The following is a 20,818-nucleotide window of genomic DNA, read 5'->3' on the forward strand; positions in this document are numbered from 1 at the left end:
ACATGCTTAAGTAGGTAGGTACCCTGCAGTTAATTTGTTGTCGGCCGGGCATCGCCCATTCACTGACATGGTAATCATAAACAAGGCGCTGGAACTTGTGAAATCGTCAGTTGATGCTAGGGCTCGACCACTAGAACATCCAGGAAGGAATAAATGGCACGTGTAGCGGCTTCCGGGGCCTGCCTTTGGGGCGCCTCTGCTGTGCTGGCTTGGGCTTGATTCACGCCCCCTGTGAGCGCTGGCAGCCACTGCACAGTGGTTCCTGGTAAGCTCCCCCCCGTACGCCCCGAGACCGAGGCGAAGGAGGCAAGCAGAGAGGGATGTGGGCCAATCAAAGCGGAGGCCGCGATGTCCCACGACCCACAGTCTTTGCTGACTGTCAACTGCCAATTGCTCCGAGTCTCAAGTCAAGCCTGGCGACGATGGCACATGCTGTCGCGCAACCCGCGACTGGGTCCCCACCTTGGGTCGCGTTTGCCCACTTCAGTCCACTTCCATGTCAACTGGTGGTTGCACTCTTGTGGTGCCGGCAAAGCAGCGGACTTTGAAGTTCATACGCCCTGCGTACGGAGAGCACTGAGCGCTGACTCCATACCCCGTACCCACTGCGTAGTTGTGTCTCTGAGCTACTACTCACCCCAGAGCTGCTCGTCCCTGAATCTCGCCAAAAAGGGTGACGACCTGACTGGGCTTGCCGGTTCTGGACATCACCATCCGCCACCTGGCTTCTTTTTATTTTCCCATCCAGCACTGAACACGCAAGCTTTCACGGACTCGGTCCCTCCTTTACGAACTGCCCTTTGTTTTGCGGCACGTCTTGCGTCTGTGTTGTGCAGTTGTGTTGGACACGTCACGTTCAGTCTACATCGACGTACGCATTGCCCCTGAAATTCGAACTCAATTTCCCTCGGCCACTCATCCATAGAACTCTCGAACGACGCTCTATTCTTCCCCCAACCTCTCGTGAGCCGATCAAAACTCTTTTCTATTCCAGAAATGACTATTCGCGAATAATCTGTCCGACCTTTTGCTCCCAACACAAATCGTTGATGCTGGCCATGGAGGTGTCATCTCCTCCGGCGCAGAATCCTGTGGCCACGACCAATGGAGGAGGCGCGCCATCTCCTGCTTTCCCTACCATCGATCCGGAACGCGTGGTTGAGCATCTGGCTGCCGTTTGTCAGGTGGCCCTCGGTGCCACGCGAGAGGACCTCGAACAGCCTGGGAATTTGTTGCATAATAGCCGTTATTCCGAGACTGTTTCGCGTTGCACTCGTTTTGCGAATGATACCCAGAGCGTTCTGTATATCCAGAAAGACATCGCACATTCGTCCACAGTTGAGAACGGAACAGACGCTACTGGTGAGTGATGCTGCAGTTTTTGGATTTCGTGCCTTGCTTTGATAGCATTTGAACTATGCTAATCCGACTTGACTCCTTTTTTTGCGTTTCATCTAGTCCCGTCTTCGTTTTACTACACTCTTTCGACAGAAATATCTTCTTCCGCCTCGACCGTTGCGTCCCTCGTTCTGTTGAAGACACCGCAGCCTATTGACCCAGCCAGACCCCTTACATCGCAAATATTTATTACTAATTTACCTGGTCCTGCCTCCCTCAATACGTCTGTCGGAGAGCAAGGCGCGTCACTTTCCCCGTGGGAGGTTCTTCATTCTCAAGTCCACCATGCGTTGGTTCCTTACTTTGACGCCAACACAAAGAGTCAGCAGCTGGCAAACGGATCTAGGGGTCGTTCCGATGTCGATGCGAAAACAGGAATTCCAGTTACGAAAAAGAGATTAAACGACCTGGAGCTGAGTTTGTTGCACTTGCAGCAAAATGTCGACATTCCCGAGATATCCCTGACCTTCCACTCGGTCGTCCAAAATGTTCTCGACGAAGCCGATGCCCGTCACAGCAAGGCAGCCATCGATGCGATTCCACAAAACTTGTTGCAGGACAGCACTTTCCTGAACCGGCTACAGGCCAACGTGAACACATGGATCAAGTCTATACAGGGCATCACGAAAATGACAAAGGATCCTTCATCCAACGCAAACCAGGAATTTAGTACTGCCAGCCAAGAGGTGAACTTTTGGCTTTCCATGGAGTCAGCCTTGGAGGGCATCGAAGGCCAGTTACGAAGTGAGGGTGTCCTCTTGACTCTCGAAATTCTCAAGCATGCCAAGCGATTCCAGGCCACTGTTAGTTTTACCGCCGACACGGGATTGAAGGAGGCCATGGACAAGGTGCAGAAGTATAATCAACTTATGCGAGATTTCCCCCTGGATGAGTTATTGTCTGCTACTTCGTTGCCAAAGGTCCAAGAGGCAATTTCACAAATTTTCAACCATCTGAATAAGAAGTTGAGGATCTGTCCTTATCCCATCCGCCGGGCTCTACCGCTTGTTGAGGCCATCTCTGCCGATCTTGATGACGTACTTCATCGGCTCCTACCAGGCACAGAACTGGTGAACCTTGACTATCAGCAGTTCCAGGCACTCATGCGCACTTGTGATGGCATATTCCGCACCTGGGAGGAGAACATTAAAGAGTTTACAAATGTTGCTCGTGAAGTCACTCGCCGCCGGAACGAAAAGTTCATTCCCATCAAGATTAATAAGAAGCATTCAGAGCTTGAATCTCGAATCAAGTACGTCGGCACGTTCCGCGACAACCACGAACAACTCCAACGAACAATTGTCAACGTTCTCGGCCCCAAGGCCACAATTCCTGGCGTGACAGAGACTACAGGCACAAACGGGGTGGTTGTGGAGGAAATTGGCGACGTTGATGCTGTAGAAGAAGTTAAACAGGCTTGGGAAGCATTGCAAAACGTCGACTTGCTCGACGTCACGGAGCAAGGCAAGGAACGATGGGTACGAGCAGAGAACCTGTACAACGAGCGCACAACTAGAGTGGAAAATTCCATCATCGCCAGACTTCGAGATCGACTCGCAACAGCCAGGACCGCTAATGAAATGTTCCGCGTCTTTTCCAAGTTCAATGCCCTTTTCGTCCGCCCGAAGATTCGCGGTGCCATTCAGGAGTATCAGAACCAGCTCATGGACCATGTCAAACAAGCCATCAATGGCCTTCATGAGCGATTTAAACAGCAATATGGACACTCGGAGGCTCACGCTATGGCTCAACTCCGTGATCTACCCCCGGTCTCTGGAGCAATCATATGGGCCCGACAAATCGAACTTCAACTGGATGGCTATATGCGAAAGGTGGAGGCTGTTTTGGGCCCTGACTGGACACTACATGCCGAGGGCCACAAGTTGCAAGAAGAGAGCGAGCTGTTCAAACACAAGCTTGATACTGGCAGAATCTATGAAGCATGGCTTACAGACGTCAGCCGACGAAAGATCTCCATATCTGGCCAGCTATTCGAGATCGCTCGCGTCCGATCTGCCGGTGGCATTCTCGAACTCGCGGTAAACTTCGACCCTCAAATTATCACCTTGTTCAAGGAGACGAGAAACCTGACGTGGCAATCTTACTCGGTCCCCCATGCTGTGACAACAGTGTCGAAAGATGCAAAGAGAGTATATCCGTACGCTGTCAGCCTCATGGAGAGTGTCAGAACCTTATCTCAGACGTTGAGACAAATATCTACTATGGGCGAAGAATCAGTCCTGCTCAATGGTTATCGCAATGACGTCTACAAGCTAATTGGTGACGGTGTTCCTCTTCGATGGGAGTCCTTCATTAATTCACATGAGTTGTTTTATGCAGAGCAGCGGCAAGCTCGTCCCATGCTCCCCGGTGGTACTGAATTCACTCTCTCCAAGAGTAATGAGAGCAAGCATGGAATGTTTATTCGTGGGTTTGCCGCCGCAGTGTCCGTGCTCCAAAGCAAAGCGGTGGCTCTCAATCATATTCATGCAATTGTTGAGCAAGCCCTCAAAGAAATTAGCAGCTGCCCGTATGATTCTTCTGCCTTCCAGTCTCGTCTCAACACCATCCAAACTGCTGTCGATCAACTGAATTTGGAACAATATGTCAACCTAGAGTTTTGGGTGCGAGACTTGAACCAGAAGATACAGTCTATTCTGCTGGGTCGCCTCCATGCTGCGATTAACGCTTGGATTGCCGCCTTTGAGGACGAAGCTTCAGATGAGGGTCGATGGAAAAAGACCAGCGAAGACGAGGGCAAGCCAGACGGACCCGTGATGAAGCGCCTTGTGCTCGAGTTGGTCATGCGAAATCAAGTCATCTACCTCGACCCTCCGTTGGAGTATGCCAGAGCGAGCTGGTTCTTGCATTTGCATGACTGGCTGGGCATCGTTTGCGATTTGCGGAAGATCAAAGCGGCACGTTATCAGATGAGCCTGAATACTACTACTGCTGAAGAACATCGATTCACCGACTTGCCGACTGAGTGCGCCGACATGCTTCATCGCGTCTATGTTTCCGTCGAGAAAAAGCTGCAAGAGATTGGTGCCTACATTGACAAGTGGCTCCAGTTCCAGTCGCTTTGGGATCTGCAGTCTGAACAGGTATACGACATTCTTGGTGACCACCTGCCTCGATGGCTTGAGTGCTTGCAGGATATTCGCAAAGTGCGAACCACCTTTGATACCCAAGAAGTCAGTAGATCATTTGGCCACATCACTATTGACTATGATCAAGTCCAGACAAAGGTGAACGCCAAGTACGACCAGTGGCAGCACGAGATTTTGATCAAGTTTGCGAGTCGACTGGGTAATCGCATGCGAGATGTCAATGCTGAGATCGAGAAGGCCCGCAAGCAGCTAGAGGGACAGAGCTCTGATACTTCATCTACGGCTCAGGCTGTGCAGTTTATCACAGCTGTTCAGAGCTGTAAGCGCAACGTCAAATTATGGGCTCCCGAAATCGACATGTTCCGGCAGGGACAGTCGACTTTGGTACGACAACGGTACCACTTCCCCAACGATTGGCTTCACATTGAGCAGATTGACAGCCAGTGGGAGGCGTTGAAAGAGATTCTAGAAAAGAAGTCTCGTATTATGGAGGAACAATCTGATGCCATGCGTGCCAACATTGTGGCTCAAGACAAGCTGGTCAACGAACGCATAACTGAGATTATCTCGCAGTGGAATGACGAAAAGCCCGTGTCTGGCACAATTCAACCTGATATTGCGTCTGCTACGTTGAGCAGCTTCGAAACAAGGATTGCGAGTTTGCAGGACGACTTCCAGCAGGTTGTCAAAGCAAAGGAAGCTCTTGATCTGCCTGTTGGTGGAGACAGTTTTCTCGATGCCACTCTCGAGGAAGTGCGTGATTTCCAATCGGTGTGGTCCAGCCTGTCTACTATTTGGTCCAGCCTGAATGAAACCCGCGAGATTCTTTGGACTGCAGTTCAACCCAGGAAGATTCGGTCCAAGGTTGATGATCTTATCAAAAGCACCAAGGAGATGCCGAGCAGAATGAGGCAGTACGCTGCATTTGAGCACGTTCAATCTGTGTTGCGCGGATTCCTCAAAGTTAACCCAATCCTGTCAGACCTGAAATCTGACGCGATTCGCGAGCGCCACTGGCATAAGATTTACAAGCAAATTAAGCCTCAGAAGCGATTCTCACCTAGCTCAATGACCTTAGGCGATGTATGGGACCTCAATCTAATCGCTACGGAAGCCATTGTCAAGGATATCATTGCCCAGGCCCAGGGAGAAATGGCTCTTGAAGAATTCTTGAAACAAGTACGTGAGATTTGGCAAAACTATGCATTGGATATGGTCAACTATCAAAACAAGTGTCGTTTGATCCGCGGTTGGGACGACCTCTTTGCCAAATGCAGTGAAAATCTCAACTCGTTGCAAGCCATGAAGCACTCGCCTTACTACAAGGAGTTTGAGGAGGAGGCTGTCTCATGGGAAGACAAACTGAACCGTGTTCACGTACTCTTTGACGTGTGGATTGATGTTCAGCGACAATGGGTATACCTCGAAGGTGTTTTCACGGGCAACGCCGATATTAAGCACCTCCTGCCCATCGAATCTGGCCGTTTCCAGAATATCAACAGCGAATTTTTGGCCGTAATGAAGAAAGCCAACAAGACCCCATATGTTTTGGATGTGCTCAACATTCCAAACGCGCAGAAGTCCCTAGAACGCCTGGCAGAAATGCTCAACAAGATTCAGAAGGCATTGGGTGAATATTTGGAGAAGGAGAGAGTCTCATTCCCACGATTCTATTTCGTCGGTGATGAGGATCTCCTGGAAATGATTGGTAACAGCAATGACACCTTACGTATTGCTAAGCACTTCAAGAAAATGTTTGCTGGCTTGTCTGGCCTCGTGATGGGCGATGACGAGACTGTGATTTCTGCCTTTACTTCCAAAGAAGGCGAAACTGTCCAGCTCAAAAGGGAAATCTCTTTGGCAAAGACACCACGTATCAATGACTGGTTAGCACTCCTCGAGGGTGGTATGAAGTCCACTCTTGCTGAGCTTCTTTCTGAAGCGGTGGAGCAGTATACACCAATTTTTGAGACTGAAGCCATTGATAGTGACGCTTTGAACGCATTTATGAACGCGTTTCCTAGTCAAATCGTCGTGCTCGCTACCCAGGTTGTGTGGACGACAGCTGTCGACAAGTCTCTGGCTGCTGGTGGACAGACCCTGCAGACCTTATATGACAGAGAAGTACAAGTACTAAGAGTGCTTGCTGAGACTGTATTGGGTGACTTGGAGATTATTCTGAGAAAGAAGTGCGAGCAGATGATCACTGAATGTGTACACCAGCGTGATGTGATTGAGAAGCTCATCAACAACAATGCGACTACTGCTGGTCACTATCTCTGGCAGCTGCAAATGAGATACGTATACGCCCCTGAGGGTAACTTTCTGGAACGTCTGCACGTCAGAATGGCCAACGCCAAGCTCAACTACGGTTTCGAATACCTGGGTGTTCCTGATCGCCTTGTTCGAACGCCACTTACCGATCGCTGTTTTCTCACCCTCACACAAGCTTTGTGCCAGCGTCTTGGCGGCTCACCTTATGGTCCTGCTGGAACAGGCAAAACCGAATCCGTCAAAGCACTTGGTCTTCAACTCGGTAGATTTACACTTGTCTTCTGTTGTGACGACACTTTCGACTTCCAAGCGATGGGGCGAATCTTCTTGGGTATTTGCCAAGTAGGGGCCTGGGGTTGTTTTGATGAGTTCAATCGTCTGGAGGAGAGAATTCTCTCTGCCGTGTCGCAGCAAATTCAAAATATTCAGCTTGGTCTCAAGCAAGGTGCTGAAGATAGCAAATCGCAAATCGAATTGGTTGGGCGTCAGCTCAGCGTCAACGAGAACACCGGCATCTTCATCACAATGAACCCTGGCTATGCGGGTCGGTCCAATTTGCCTGACAACTTGAAGAAGTTGTTCCGCAGCGTAGCCATGTCCAAGCCAGACAAGGAGTTGATTGCCGAAGTCATGCTTTACTCGCAAGGTTTCAACCAGGCGAAGCAGCTGTCTAAGCAAACTGTACCGTTCTTCGACCAATGCTCTGGCAAGCTCTCCAAGCAAGCACATTACGATTTTGGTCTGCGTGCGTTGAAAAGTGTTTTGGTTAGCTCCGGTGGTCTCAAGCGAGCTCGTCTAATCGATGGCAACCTTGGAGCTGAGGAGGTTGTCGAGCCCGAAATCATTGTCCAAAGCATTCGAGAGACCATTGCTCCCAAGCTGATTAAATCTGATGTCGACATTCTCACTTCCATTGAGAAAGATTGCTTCCCTGGTGTCGATTACGTGCCCGCCAACTTGGTCGAATTGGAAGGCGCTATCCGGACTCTCGCTGCGGAGCGTCATCTTGTTGTGACAGACTTGTGGATGACCAAGGTCTTGCAGCTGTACCAAATTCAGAAGATCCACCATGGTGTCATGATGGTTGGTGACTCGGGCACCGGAAAATCAGCTGCTTGGAGACTTTTGCTGGACGCTCTCCAGAAGGTCGAAGGCATTGAGGGTGTTTCTCACGTCATTGATTCCAAGGTTATGTCCAAGGAGGCTCTGTACGGTAACCTGGATGCCACAACTCGTGAATGGACGGATGGTCTCTTCACCAGCATATTGCGCAAGATTGTTGACAATCTTCGTGGTGAAGATTCTAAGCGACACTGGATTGTCTTTGACGGTGACGTTGATCCAGAATGGGTGGAAAACCTGAACAGTGTGCTTGATGACAACAAACTTCTGACACTACCAAATGGCGAGCGTCTAAATCTACCGCCTAATGTTCGAATCATGTTTGAAGTCGAGACATTGAAGTATGCTACTCTTGCCACTGTAAGTCGATGTGGTATGGTTTGGTTCAGCGAGGATACCGTCTCACCGGACATGATGGTCACGAACTATCTTGAGACGCTTCGTAGCGTGCCATTCGAAGATCTGGATGAAGATAGCGTTGCCACTGGCCAAAATCCTACCAAGATGCTCGCCGTTCAAGGTGAAGTTGCCGACTTGTTGAAGGCCTTCATGACATCTGAAAACTTCATTCATCAAGCCCTCGAACGAGCTGAAAAGTATAACCACATCATGACTTTCACCGTGGCGCGCGTTCTCAACACATTGTTCTCGCTGCTCAACAAGGCTGTTAGGGATGTCATTGAGTACAACGGCCAGCATTCAGATTTCCCGCTGGATGCTGAACAGATCGAAGGCTTCATTCCCAAGAAGTTGCTCCTCGCTTTGGTTTGGGCTCTGACCGGTGACTGCCCTCTGTCGGATCGAAAAGCCTTTGGCGATGACCTTTGCGCGTTTGCAAGCTTTGGGTCGCCACCACTAGATGGTAGCAGCTCACTGATTGACTTTGATGTCAGCCTGCCCCGGGCTGAATGGATCTCTTGGCAAACCCAAGTACCTAGCATCGAGGTCAACACCCACTCCATCATCCAGACCGATGTCGTGATTCCAACTCTGGATACCGTTCGCCACGAAGATGTTCTCTACTCTTGGCTTGCTGATCACAAACCCCTATTACTTTGCGGCCCCCCTGGTTCCGGTAAAACGATGACTCTCTTCAGCGCTCTCCGGAAGCTCCCGAATATGGAGGTTGTTGGCCTGAACTTCTCGAGTGCGACCACGCCCGATCTTCTTATCAAGACCTTTGAGCAGTACTGTGAGTACAAGAAGACGCTTAATGGAGTCATGCTTTCTCCTACGCAAATCGGGCGTTGGCTCGTCGTCTTTTGCGATGAAATCAACTTGCCCGCTCCGGATAACTATGGAACTCAGAGAGCAATCTCGTTCCTGCGACAACTCGTTGAGCATAATGGCTTTTGGCGCACCTCGGACAAGTCTTGGGTTACTCTTGACCGTATTCAGTTTGTTGGTGCCTGTAACCCTCCAACTGACGCCGGCCGTACCCCTCTAGGCGCCAGGTTCCTGCGGCATGCTCCTCTCATCATGGTAGACTATCCAGGAGAGCTGTCACTCAACCAGATCTACGGCACGTTCAACTCTGCCGTCCTCAAGATCATTCCTGCTCTCCGTGGGTACGCCGAAGCGCTCACTCACGCCATGGTTCGATTCTACCTAGAATCCCAGCAGAGGTTTACCCCCAAGATTCAGCCTCACTATGTTTACAGTCCCCGTGAACTTACTCGCTGGGTTCGCGGTGTATACGAGGCAATCAAGCCGTTGGAAAGTTTGTCAATTGAAGGTTTGATCCGTATCTGGGCGCACGAGGCTCTACGACTCTTCCAGGACCGTCTCGTTGCTGAGGATGAGCGTAAATGGACTGACGAGGCAGTTCGGCGCATTGCTCTGGAGCACTTCCCCAACATTGACGAGGAGAAATCCCTCGGGGGACCCATCCTCTTCTCCAACTGGCTGTCCAAGAACTATGTGCCCGTCGATCGTGAGGAGCTTCGTGACTTTGTCAAAGCCAGGCTCAAGACATTCTGCGAGGAAGAAGTTGATGTACCACTTATCCTGTTTAACGATGTTCTGGAGCACGTGCTGCGAATCGATCGTGTGTTTAGACAGCCGCAGGGTCATCTTATCCTCATTGGTGTTAGTGGTAGTGGCAAAACTACCTTGTCGCGATTCGTTGCTTGGATGAATGGCCTCAAGGTGTTCCAGATCAAGGTCCATGGAAAGTACTCTGGCGAAGACTTTGACGAGGATCTTCGAGACGTGCTACGACGATGTGGTTGCAAGGGTGAAAAAATATGCTTCATCATGGACGAGGCAAACGTTCTAGACTCTGGGTTCCTGGAACGCATGAACACGCTGCTTGCCAATGCAGAGGTACCCGGCCTGTTTGAGGGTGACGAATATGCGGCTCTTATGACTGCTTGCAAGGAAGGTGCTCAGCGTCAAAACTTACACCTGGATTCACCAGAAGAGCTTTACAAGTGGTTTACTCAACAGATTGTGAACAATCTCCATGTTGTCTTCACTATGAACCCGCCGGAGGAAGGCTTGTCATCCAAGGCGGCCACTAGTCCCGCCTTGTTCAACAGATGTGTGCTCAACTGGTTTGGAGACTGGTCGGATCAGGCCCTTTTCCAGGTCGGCCATGAGCTCACGCACTCTATCGATCTTGACCGAAGCACGTTCCAAGCCCCTGACACCATCCCGGTTGCTTACCGTGGACTCAACCTGCCCCCATCTCACCGCGAGGCTGTTGTAAATTCTATGGTATATATCCACTATTCGCTTCAACGATACAACGAGAAGTTGTACAGGCAACAGAAGAAGGTAACTTTCCTCACTCCACGACATTTCCTGGATTTTGTTGGTCAGTACGTCAAGCTGTACAATGAGAAGCGTGAAGATTTGGAAGAGCAGCAGCGTCATTTGAATGTCGGCCTCGAGAAGCTCAGGGACACTGTGGACAAGGTGCGCGATTTGCGTGTGAGCCTGGCGGAGAAGAAGACACAGCTTGAACAGAAGGATGCAGAGGCAAACGAAAAGCTGCAGCGCATGGTTGCAGACCAAAGAGAGGCTGAACAAAGAAAAAACACCTCGCTGGAAATACAGGCGGCTTTGGAGAAGCAGGATGCCGAGGTGGCGAAGAGGAAGAAAGTTGTATTGGAGGATCTCGCAAAGGCTGAACCAGCGGTTGAAGAAGCCAAGGCCAGTGTCAGCAACATCAAGAGACAGCATCTGACTGAAGTGCGATCCATGGGTAACCCTCCGCAGGGAGTGAGGCTCGCTCTTGACGCCGTCTGCACATTGCTTGGCCACAAGATCAACGATTGGAAAGCAGTGCAAGCAGTCGTGCGCAGAGATGACTTCATTGCCAGCATCATCATGTTCGATAACGGCAAGCAAATGACTCGGGCGTTGAGAAACAAGATGCGAAACGATTTCCTGTCCAACCCCGAGTTTACGTTTGAGAAGGTCAACAGAGCCTCAAAGGCTTGCGGTCCCCTTGTGCAATGGGTCGCTGCCCAGGTCAACTATGCAGACATTTTGGACCGTGTTGGTCCTCTCAAGGAAGAAGTCACCCAGCTTGAAGAACAGGCCTTGCAGACCAGGGCAGAGGCCAAGGCAGTCGAGAACAATATTGCCGAACTTGAGTCTAGCATCAATACTTACAAGACCGAGTATGCCGCACTCATCAGCGAGACGCAAGCGATCAAGTCCGAGATGTCCAAGGTTCAGTTCAAGGTTGACCGAAGTGTTCGACTCCTGGACAGCCTGTCATCCGAAAGAACACGTTGGGAAGAAGGAAGCAAATCGTTCGAAACGCAAATCAGCACTCTTGTTGGTGATGTGCTTACGGCTGCCGCTTTCTTGGCATACAGCGGCTTGTATGATCAGACGTTCCGAAAATCCATGATGGACGATTGGTGCCACCAGCTTCACCTCTCAGGAATTCAGTACAAGTCACCCAATCCAGTTACCGAGTACCTCTCGAGTGCAGATGAGCGTCTTGGCTGGCAGGAGAACACTTTACCGGTGGATGATCTTTGCACCGAAAATGCAATCATTCTCAAACGCTTCAACCGTTACCCTCTGATTATTGACCCGTCAGGAAGAGTAACAGAGTTCCTGCAGAAGGAATGCAAGGACAGGAAGCTCACCGTTACCAGCTTCTTAGATGACACATTTACGAAGCAGCTTGAAAGTTCTCTACGTTTCGGTAACCCGATCCTGATTCAGGACGCCGAGCACTTGGATCCTATCCTCAATCATGTCTTGAACAAGGAGTACCAGCGCACCGGTGGTCGTGTCCTTATTCAGCTCGGCAAGCAAGAGATTGACTTTTCGCCAGCATTTAAGCTTTACTTGTCCACTCGTGACCCTTCGGCGCAGTTTGCTCCAGATATTTGCAGTCGAACAACATTTGTCAACTTTACAGTCACGAAGAGCTCTCTGCAGACTCAGTCACTTAACGATGTGCTGAAATCTGAGAGACCCGATGTAGATGAGCGCCGGACCAATCTCATCAAGCTTCAGGGCGAGTTCAAAGTACATCTACGCCAGCTAGAGAAGCAGCTTCTGCAGGCCCTCAATGAGTCTCGCGGTAATATCCTCGATGACGACAACGTGATAGAGACTCTCGAGAGGCTCAAGACAGAAGCTGCGGAGATTTCCGCCAAGATGAGCAATACTGAGGGCGTCATGGCTGAAGTAGAGGAGATAACCCAGCAATATGGTGTAATCGCAGGCGCTTGCAGTGCCGTGTTTGCCGTTCTTGATCAACTGCACTTTCTCAACCACTTCTATCAGTTCTCTCTACAGTATTTTTTGGACATTTTCCAACTGGTACTTCATGGCAACAAGAACCTCGCCAACGAGACTGACCACAACACTCGCCGTGATATTATTGTCAAGGATCTATTTGTCAACACTTTCAAACGCACAGCTCTTGGTCTTCTTCAGAAGGACCGAATCACACTCGGCATGCTACTTGCCCAGGCATCTCCGTACAAGATGGATAAGACACTGATTGATATCGTCCTTGACAACCGCATTGAAGGTCAGGATTTGTCATCAACTCCTGAGCTGAAGGACAAAGCCTTTATCGAAGCCAAGAAGCTTAGCATATTAAAGGAGACGCTTGATGGAGTTGCCGATGAAGATTGGAACAAGTTCTTTACAGAGGAGTTGGCAGAAGACGTCGTGCCGCAAATCTGGGACGACAAGACTAGCCCAACGGACCAGTCACTACTGTCTCTGCTGCTTGTCAAGTTGTTCCGCATGGATCGATTTGTACCTGCGGCCGAACGCTTTGTCAGCCGTGTGTTTGGCAGTGAAATCTTTGACTTTGTCGAGGATCTCAAAGAGACAGTTGCTCAAGTGTCTGCTACTCTTCCAATCGCGTTGGTATCTAGCCCTGGTTTCGATGCTAGTTACAAAGTGGACAACCTGGTGGAGAGAATGAATGTCAAATGCACCAACATTGCCATGGGATCGAACGAAGGCCTCGCCAGTGCCGACAAGGCGATTAGCAATGCTGCTCAGAACGGATCTTGGGTTCTGGTCAAGAACGTTCATTTGGCACCTACCTGGCTTCAGAGCCTCGAGAAGCGTATGGATGCACTCAACCCTCAAAAAGACTTTAGACTGTTCCTGTCAATGGAATCCAGTCCCAAGATTCCAGTCAACCTTTTGCGTGCTTCTCGAGTGCTGATGTACGAGCAACCTGCTGGAGTAAGGGCCAATATGAAGGACTCCATGTCTTCACTGTCGACCCGATCAACTAAGAGTCCTGTTGAGAGAACAAGGTTGTACCTACTCATCTCGTTCCTGCATGCCGTCGCCCAAGAGCGGCTACGGTACGCACCAGATCTTGGTTGGAAGGGTTTCTGGGAGTTCAATGACAGCGATGTAAGTAAACTTGGCGCCCGTATTTGTTGATATTGCTTTGCTGACTTGGGTAACAAATAGTACGAATGCTCGGCATTTATTGTCGATACCTGGCTGGACAGCGTAGCTGGCAACCGGACCAACATTGCCCCTCAAAATATCCCATGGGAAATGATTTGCTACTTGGTTACCGAAACATATGGCGGCAAGATCGACGATGAAGGGGATTTCAAGCTGCTCGGCCAGCTGGTCACGTCACTCCTTACGCCTAATGCGTACGAGGTTGATCACAAACTGGTGGATGGCCCTGACGGCGGGCTGCTTGTGCCTTCTGGGACGAGCCTGCAAGACTTTATGACTTGGGTGCACAAGCTTCCTGAACGCGAACCGCCTACTTACCTGGGCCTGCCTGCCAATGCAGAAAAGTTGTTGCTTGTTGGTCTCGGCCGCAGCTTGATCTCGGATTTGCGCAGAGTGACGGAACTGCTCGATCAAGGAGAGCAGCTGGTGACGGACTCATGAGGGGGCAAGGATATTCCGTAGAAGCGGGGCAAAACTATGACTAGGAGGCGGTTAAATATTGGGACTTGTACTAGATGCTGCTCAGGCATGATTGTTTTTGTATTTCATTTCCTTTGTATTATAATTGCGCGCTCTTGGTTTTCGGTACAGCATGGGGCGCGGCGCATGGCAGGCTTTTGTTGCAAGGTGTAGAGGAGGCTACATACACTGATACCCTATGATGAAATTGTTTTATTGGTTTAAGTAATGATTGCTATATAATAGCACGAGTCTCTTGTCTACATCGGCCTATTTGATTGGGTGCCAGTGAGATGATGAATGGCTAGATGAGTACATGGTACTACTAATACTCGACACACAACAATAGGCATTTTATAGTTTTGGTCATGGCATGCCGGCTCGCATGGCAGCATGGGTAAGGGGTCTCGTGTTGCTGCAGGCACTGCTGCATGTTGAGGGGAGAGATGGTTGCGTTGTCGAGAATTGGTACCCGTTGGCAACTAAGTGTTGAGTGGCTCGTCGACTTGGTCGCTGACGGGTGTGTTTGATGGTTTCTTGTAAGGGAGGGCGGGTGAGACAAGGACCAGGGGGATGGGTGGGAAAGGTAACAGCTGCGAGTGAATACTATCCAGGGGGAACCGTCGATCGTATTGTATGGCGCAACGCTGCAGGCAGGTTTCCGTGGTTCATTGAGGATGAACATACGACCCATCTGATGATGGTGATGATGGAACTCCCTGTCCTGGTCGAATTGGCCAAGGAGGAGTGGCCTTTGCGGTTTCATCCACGTGAAGAAAATACCACTGGAGGGAGGGGGCCCCTTACCAGCTCTTGTCTGTGAAAATTAAAGCATCAATGATGGTAGAAAAGGTCGAGTGCTCGCTCGCTCGCCTTGGCTGCCTAAAGTAAGCGCCCGTTTTGCTTGGGGGTTGCACGGCCTGAATCAAGGCTCGGCAGATGCGGGTGAGATCTGAAATGGATGAAGCGCGGCGGCATGGCGTGTTTCACGCTGCGCGACAAGATGGGGCAGGACGAGCACCGGGTGTCTGTCTGTCTCTCTGCCTGGGCGGACGGAGCATTCGAGACGAACAAGACGGATGAGGATGAGAGCTGTCAAGGTTTTTGCATGCCGTCGAACTGAGTTCAATGTTGGAGGCTGTTGCATGTCAAGTACCGAGGGTGGGGAGGTACCTAGGCGCGCTACGTGCAACGTACCCCGCGTGTTGTGGAGTGCTGGGCATGGTACGCGGTGCTAAGTAGTGTGTACAAGAGTTGGTTGACGAAAAAGTGGTGACGTATTGCGGATGCGTCGACAACATACATGCAGGAGGGTGCAGGTCCTCAGGGTGCCGTTCATGGGCGGAGGAGACTGGATTTTGCGTTGCTGCTGATGCCGCCGGGCATTAATCGTGCTTGATGATGAGCAGCTGCCGAGGTGGTTTCTCCATTTTGTTATTTTGGAGAGAAACGGAAGACGCGTCCTCGTTGGGAGTCTCAGTCAGTGGTGCCGACGACGGGTGAGGGTGAGGCGTCAAGTCGTGCTGGTGCATTTGACTCCTTCTAAAGTTCCTTAGCCAACAAACCCACTGAACACTTGGGCCCGCTCGCCACCGCGTCAGCCTGTTTGGGCCGTCGCCTGTCAACGGTTCGCCGTTGAAGAAGATGGTAGTAGCTTAGTTACGTATGTGCTCGGTCGACCATGGCCATGACAGCATGCCACCATGACAGGATGGGATGATGGTGTGTGGTGGTGTGTGGCGCCGCCGTGGTCGCTGGTACGGCAGCGCGGTCAGCTGGCCACCTGGGCATCCTGGTACTCGCCAGAGGTCAAGGACCCAGGTAGCGGGGTACCTGAGCTTGCGCTCCCGCCCAAGGTGCACGGGAATGTAGCGTGTACTTTGGTAAGCTTGTTCATTGGAGCCGATAGTCCAGATGCAGAAGCCCCAGAAATGATGCCTCCCCCCCTTCTAGCTTCCGGCACCTCGGTGTCACCCCAATCACTGGCGTCATTGATGAATCTGCCGATGCTGCTTCTTGTTTAAAAACAAAAAGGAAAAAAAAAAGATACTTTGCTACAAGAGTCAACTTTGCAACCCCGCTTCGCCTTGAATAAATACAAGCTTTGCTGCCCTCCCTGGCCTCTTCCTCCTGTGCTCGCTTGCTCCCACCGTTCATTCTTGGTATTTTTCCTCTTTCCCGTGAGGATCGTAGATGACGAGAGCTGAATTCCGTCCGCTGGTCAGATTGGCACAACAAACAGCCCAAAAGTCTTGATTTTATTCATTTATTTCCAGGGGGAGAAAGAGTAAAGAATTTTTGACACTTCATCTTCACCATGGCGAACTGGAATGCTTGTGAGTAGATGCAGGAGGCTAGAGCATCGCTCGCAATTTCGCACGCGACACGATACTGACATGGCACAGGGAATCCCTTTGGCCGCCGCGAGTCTCACAGCTCTGGCTCTATCCTCACCTACAAGCTGCTCACCCTCCTCACCTGGCTGCTGTCCGTCATCGTGACCATCTACTATGCCATCCACGAGCCCAAGGATGGCGTCACCGTCCGCCGCCGCATCTGGGACCAGAATAACCTGATCCGCACCGCCTTCACCATGAGCCCCGTCCTCGGCGACATCTACTGGTTTGTGCCTCCCATTGTGTGTCTTTCACCCGTCTCTAACGCACCGCCAGGGTCATCCTCTTCATCCTCCAGTTCGGCTACATCACGCACCTCTTCTCGCGCACCCCCGAAACCGTCAACTACGCCGCCAGCGTCGGCAGCCACTTCATCGTCAACAACCTCTTCCACTTTGCCTTTATCATGCTCTTTGTCCGCTCGCACTTCATCTGGGCCGAGGTCATGCTCGTCATCAACTTCTTCAATCTGTCGAGCCTGTACTTCCGCCACAACACGTCGCCGCGCTTCATCCACGCCCCCGTCGTCTCGGGGCCCCTGGCCTGGACCTTTGTCGCCCTCTACTGGAACGGCGCCATGATGGTCTACCATCCGCACAACCTGGTCGCCAGGGTCTTTGGCAACATTTTCATCTGGGCCATCCTGGCCTACGGCGGCTTCTTTATTGTTGCCTACAAGGTGCGTTTTTTCCCTCACTCCTCACCTCTTGCCCTTCTTGTGACGGACAGCTGGGGAGCACGAACAAAGCTGACACTCGTAAACACTGCAGGACTACACCATGGGCTTTTGGCTCAGTCTCCTGGCTGCCGCCATTGGAGTCGCTCAATTCGAGCGCCAGATCATTGCTCTCCAGTGGATCTTTGCCTTTGTCATCATGGCCGTCCTGTTCCTCGCTACGGTGACGGTTGCCGTGCCAGCTTGGACAGGCAGAGACTATCTGTGGCGTCGCGAGGCACAGCCGGCCGGTGAAGCTGAACGGGCTCCTCTGCTCCATGACTAACATTGGTTTGCGGACAATACGGGCAAGCAGCCGACGGCGAACTATACCGTCCAACGGAATTGCGGACAGCTTGTTTACCTTTTTTTTTTTCGTCATTTTTTTCGGATTGTCTTCTTCTTTTGGAATTTCCTCAGAATGTTCAGTTTACCACAGTGCTTGGGTTTCTACTGATTTGATTATGTGTGTATGTGTCTACGAGGGCCGGGGCATTCGCTCAACTTTTACATGCTGGTGTGGTAATATGTGGTACAAATGATAATAATATGAGGCGTTTAGGGAAAAGAGCTTAACGTGAGGGGGTACATCTGTCCAGCCGAGACCTTAATACTAGTGAAATGCGTATGAGTTACATCATGATGAAACTTGGGGAGCATTTCCTCCGTGAAATATGACTAACGACGGCATGCTGCATCTGGTGGCTCCCCATGACGTAGCCATTGCCCACAGCCGCGTACTATCTATCTATCGATAAGGCCAAGCACCACTTAGCTTCATCTGCACGCAACAACGCGGCCCGCTCCACGATCCAAATTCACCGTGATGCAAATCAGCCATGCCGGGCACTCATGGCCCCCCCTATCCGGCCCTTCCCCTTCCCCATTAACATCGGCACCGACATATGCCAAATCTCACGCATATACGGCATCCTATGCGGCCCGCGCCGCACGCGCTTCATCAACCGCGTCCTTGCCCCCGAGGAAGTTGCCCGCCATGACGCGCGGCTGAAATGGCCGGCGGCGAGTTCGAAAGGGGACCACCGCCGCGGAGACGGCAGCGGCATCAGAGGCACTGACTTGTGGAAGACGGCTGCGTTTGTGGCAGGACGGTACGTTTGGCATTGGGCCCGGTTCCTCCAAGACCAGTCGAGGGCAAAGGGGACTGATGGGGTTTGTTTTCTAGGTTTGCCGCCAAGGAGGCCGCCATCAAGGCGCACTCGCACCGGAGACTCACCTTCCACGATGTCGTGATCGAGCCGAGGGCCGGCGGGCGGCGGGACACGCTGGGGAGCGGACCGCCCGTGGCGAGGATCAGGGCCGGTGCGGGGGACGCGGAGGACGCTTGTGCTTTGGTGTCGATTAGCCATGATGGGGATTACGCGACGGCCGTTTGTGTCGCGCATGACGAGGCGTCTTGAGGATATTCGGTGCTTGGGGGGAAGTGAGGTTGTGCGAGACGTTGGATGAGGCGTAGGTGCGGGCTCCCGGACCGAAGGGCTCGAGAGGACTGAAATGGAAGAGAGAAAAAATGTTTGGTAAAACTAGAGGGAGGGGTTCTTGGTGTAGAGTTATTCAACTATAATCATCGAATATTGAAAGATTATGCGACGATGCATATATAATCAATATGGTGTACGTTAAGTTAGTCAGTAGTAGTCATCATAAAAAAGAGAGCTCAAAAAAATAACGCGCGTTCGGTATACCAGGGACTCGACAACCCTGAGCCTTAGTCTTGCTTTCTCGCGCTACCATTGTGGAAGTATAGTGTAGATGAGACCAATTAATGGTGATTGGCTGTGGGGTGTATGGTTATTATGACTTATAAGGACTGGGTCTTGTGGAAATGGAGGCGATTGCTCCTGTTTAACGCCAGGTTGATTAAAAGGCGATTGACTATGCATTAAAGCATTATTCTACTTTATAAATAGCAGGTCTTTGCAGACAGGAGACGATGACTTGCGGAGCGCGTCGATGGATGGCGTGCTTGCAACATGATTCAGCACGAGGCAGGATGGAACATTCAGGATATTGCGCTCCGAGTTGGATATGTAGATCTGTGGTGATGGAATGGGTTCTTGAATGAGGCACGGGCGGGAGAATCTATAGAATCTAATCGAAACAGTGGGTTGCACATTTGATGTCATCTCTTGAGTTGAGCTGTATCGCCGCGTATTGCGTCTTCGTTCATCATCTCGCTATGCCGAGTATGTCAGAAATTGGCAGGAGCAAGTCGAACAGCGGGTGGCCTATTTGAAGTAGCATTATTCTCTTGAACCTTGTCATTGCTGAGTATCATGTTTTTAAATGCTCGGTTTTGAAATGTATTATCTGATGGTGTTAGCTTGTTGAATGCTTGTTCGCATCAGGATACACGGAGCTCGATGTTGTGACCCTTCTGCCATGACTGCACTCCCCGTTTGGCTCAATACCTAACCTGACACCGGCCAGGTTGCATTGGAAATTTGGTAACAGGACCTCATTGACAGCTTTGCTGGGCTGCGTAAATGGCCGAGTTATACATGGTGGCCCCTACCATAAACCACATTGACACGGGCGCAAGAATACGCTTTTCGTTGTTACGTATTCTGAATCGCTTGTCCTCTCAGGATCGACAGACGGCATCTGGCTGTTGCAACACACCGGCAGCCCGGTCCAAGACACCAGACCCCAAGAAGCCTCCTCGCATCGTGGCCACAGCCAGCCAAACCTCCAGCAAACATCTCACACCACGCACCATATGTTGGAATAGGCGAGTGATCACGTGGAGACGACGATGCGGGCAATCCCACACATTATATATAGTGAGACAGTCCCCCAAACTGAAGGACAAGGTTAATACAACACATTGAACACATACCACAGTGTCAACACCATGCACGCGCAATGAAGGTCATTGTAGCCGTCGCAACCGGCCTCGTAGGCTGTCAGCTTCTGGAACGGTGTATATCATCATCCAAAATTACCCACATATACGCGCGCTCTCCCGGAAGCTCTATTATAGGATCGGCGTTGATGAAGTTGCGAGGGCCATGATCTCCATTGCGATGAATGGGTATGGAGAGGATTAGTTCAAGTAATGCGCTAAAGAGAGTTAAGTGATCAATGGTGTGTTTAAGTAACTTGGTAATTTTTCCAGCGTTGCATGTTGAGAATAGTCGGTTTGCTGTGTGTGCACTGTGAGTTTGCTCAATGCTGGTTTGGTTAGCTACGGTATGTTGAGATATCCGTAATCGTAAATACAAGCACCAGCTCCTACAGTTGATAGAAAAAAAATACGAGGTGTTTGTCTCTTCCGAGTAACAAATGATATCCCTTGCCACGTTGTCTCCTGTGCTTGTATGTTCGCGTCTTCAGTTAGTTCCCTGCCATTTTGGGTCTCTGGTTTGGTAAACTCCAACTGCTGCGCGTTTACGAAGAACGGT

General features: G+C 50.9%; 3 protein-coding genes across 3 annotated transcripts; all 3 read left to right on the top strand.

Annotated features, from left to right (window-relative positions):
* Window positions 1–1,058: 1,058 nt before the first annotated feature.
* MAA_05129 (cytoplasmic dynein heavy chain) lies at window positions 1,059–14,264 on the top strand (the record flags this gene model as incomplete). Its single annotated transcript, XM_007823127.1, has 3 exons — window positions 1,059–1,362; window positions 1,492–13,763; window positions 13,824–14,264. The coding sequence occupies 3 exons, from the start codon at window positions 1,059–1,061 to the stop codon at window positions 14,262–14,264; spliced, it is 13,017 nt and encodes a 4,338-aa protein (XP_007821318.1).
* Window positions 14,265–16,599: 2,335 nt separating this feature from the next.
* On the top strand, window positions 16,600–17,679 carry MAA_05128 (ATP synthase F0; the record flags this gene model as incomplete). Its single annotated transcript, XM_007823126.1, has 4 exons — window positions 16,600–16,618; window positions 16,688–16,904; window positions 16,955–17,357; window positions 17,449–17,679. 4 exons carry the CDS (start codon window positions 16,600–16,602, stop codon window positions 17,677–17,679), a joined length of 870 nt encoding a protein of 289 aa, XP_007821317.1.
* A 566-nt stretch (window positions 17,680–18,245) lies between these two features.
* Window positions 18,246–18,814, top strand: MAA_10860 (uncharacterized protein; the record flags this gene model as incomplete). The annotated part of the gene is made up of 2 exons (XM_011412779.1): window positions 18,246–18,505; window positions 18,580–18,814. The coding sequence occupies 2 exons, from the start codon at window positions 18,246–18,248 to the stop codon at window positions 18,812–18,814; spliced, it is 495 nt and encodes a 164-aa protein (XP_011411081.1).
* Between the last annotated feature and the right edge of the window lie 2,004 nt (window positions 18,815–20,818).

The sequence above is a fragment of the Metarhizium robertsii genome (genome assembly GCF_000187425.2).
Source record: "Metarhizium robertsii ARSEF 23 chromosome Unknown MAA_Scf_2, whole genome shotgun sequence".
NCBI classification, from domain to species: domain Eukaryota; kingdom Fungi; phylum Ascomycota; class Sordariomycetes; order Hypocreales; family Clavicipitaceae; genus Metarhizium; species Metarhizium robertsii.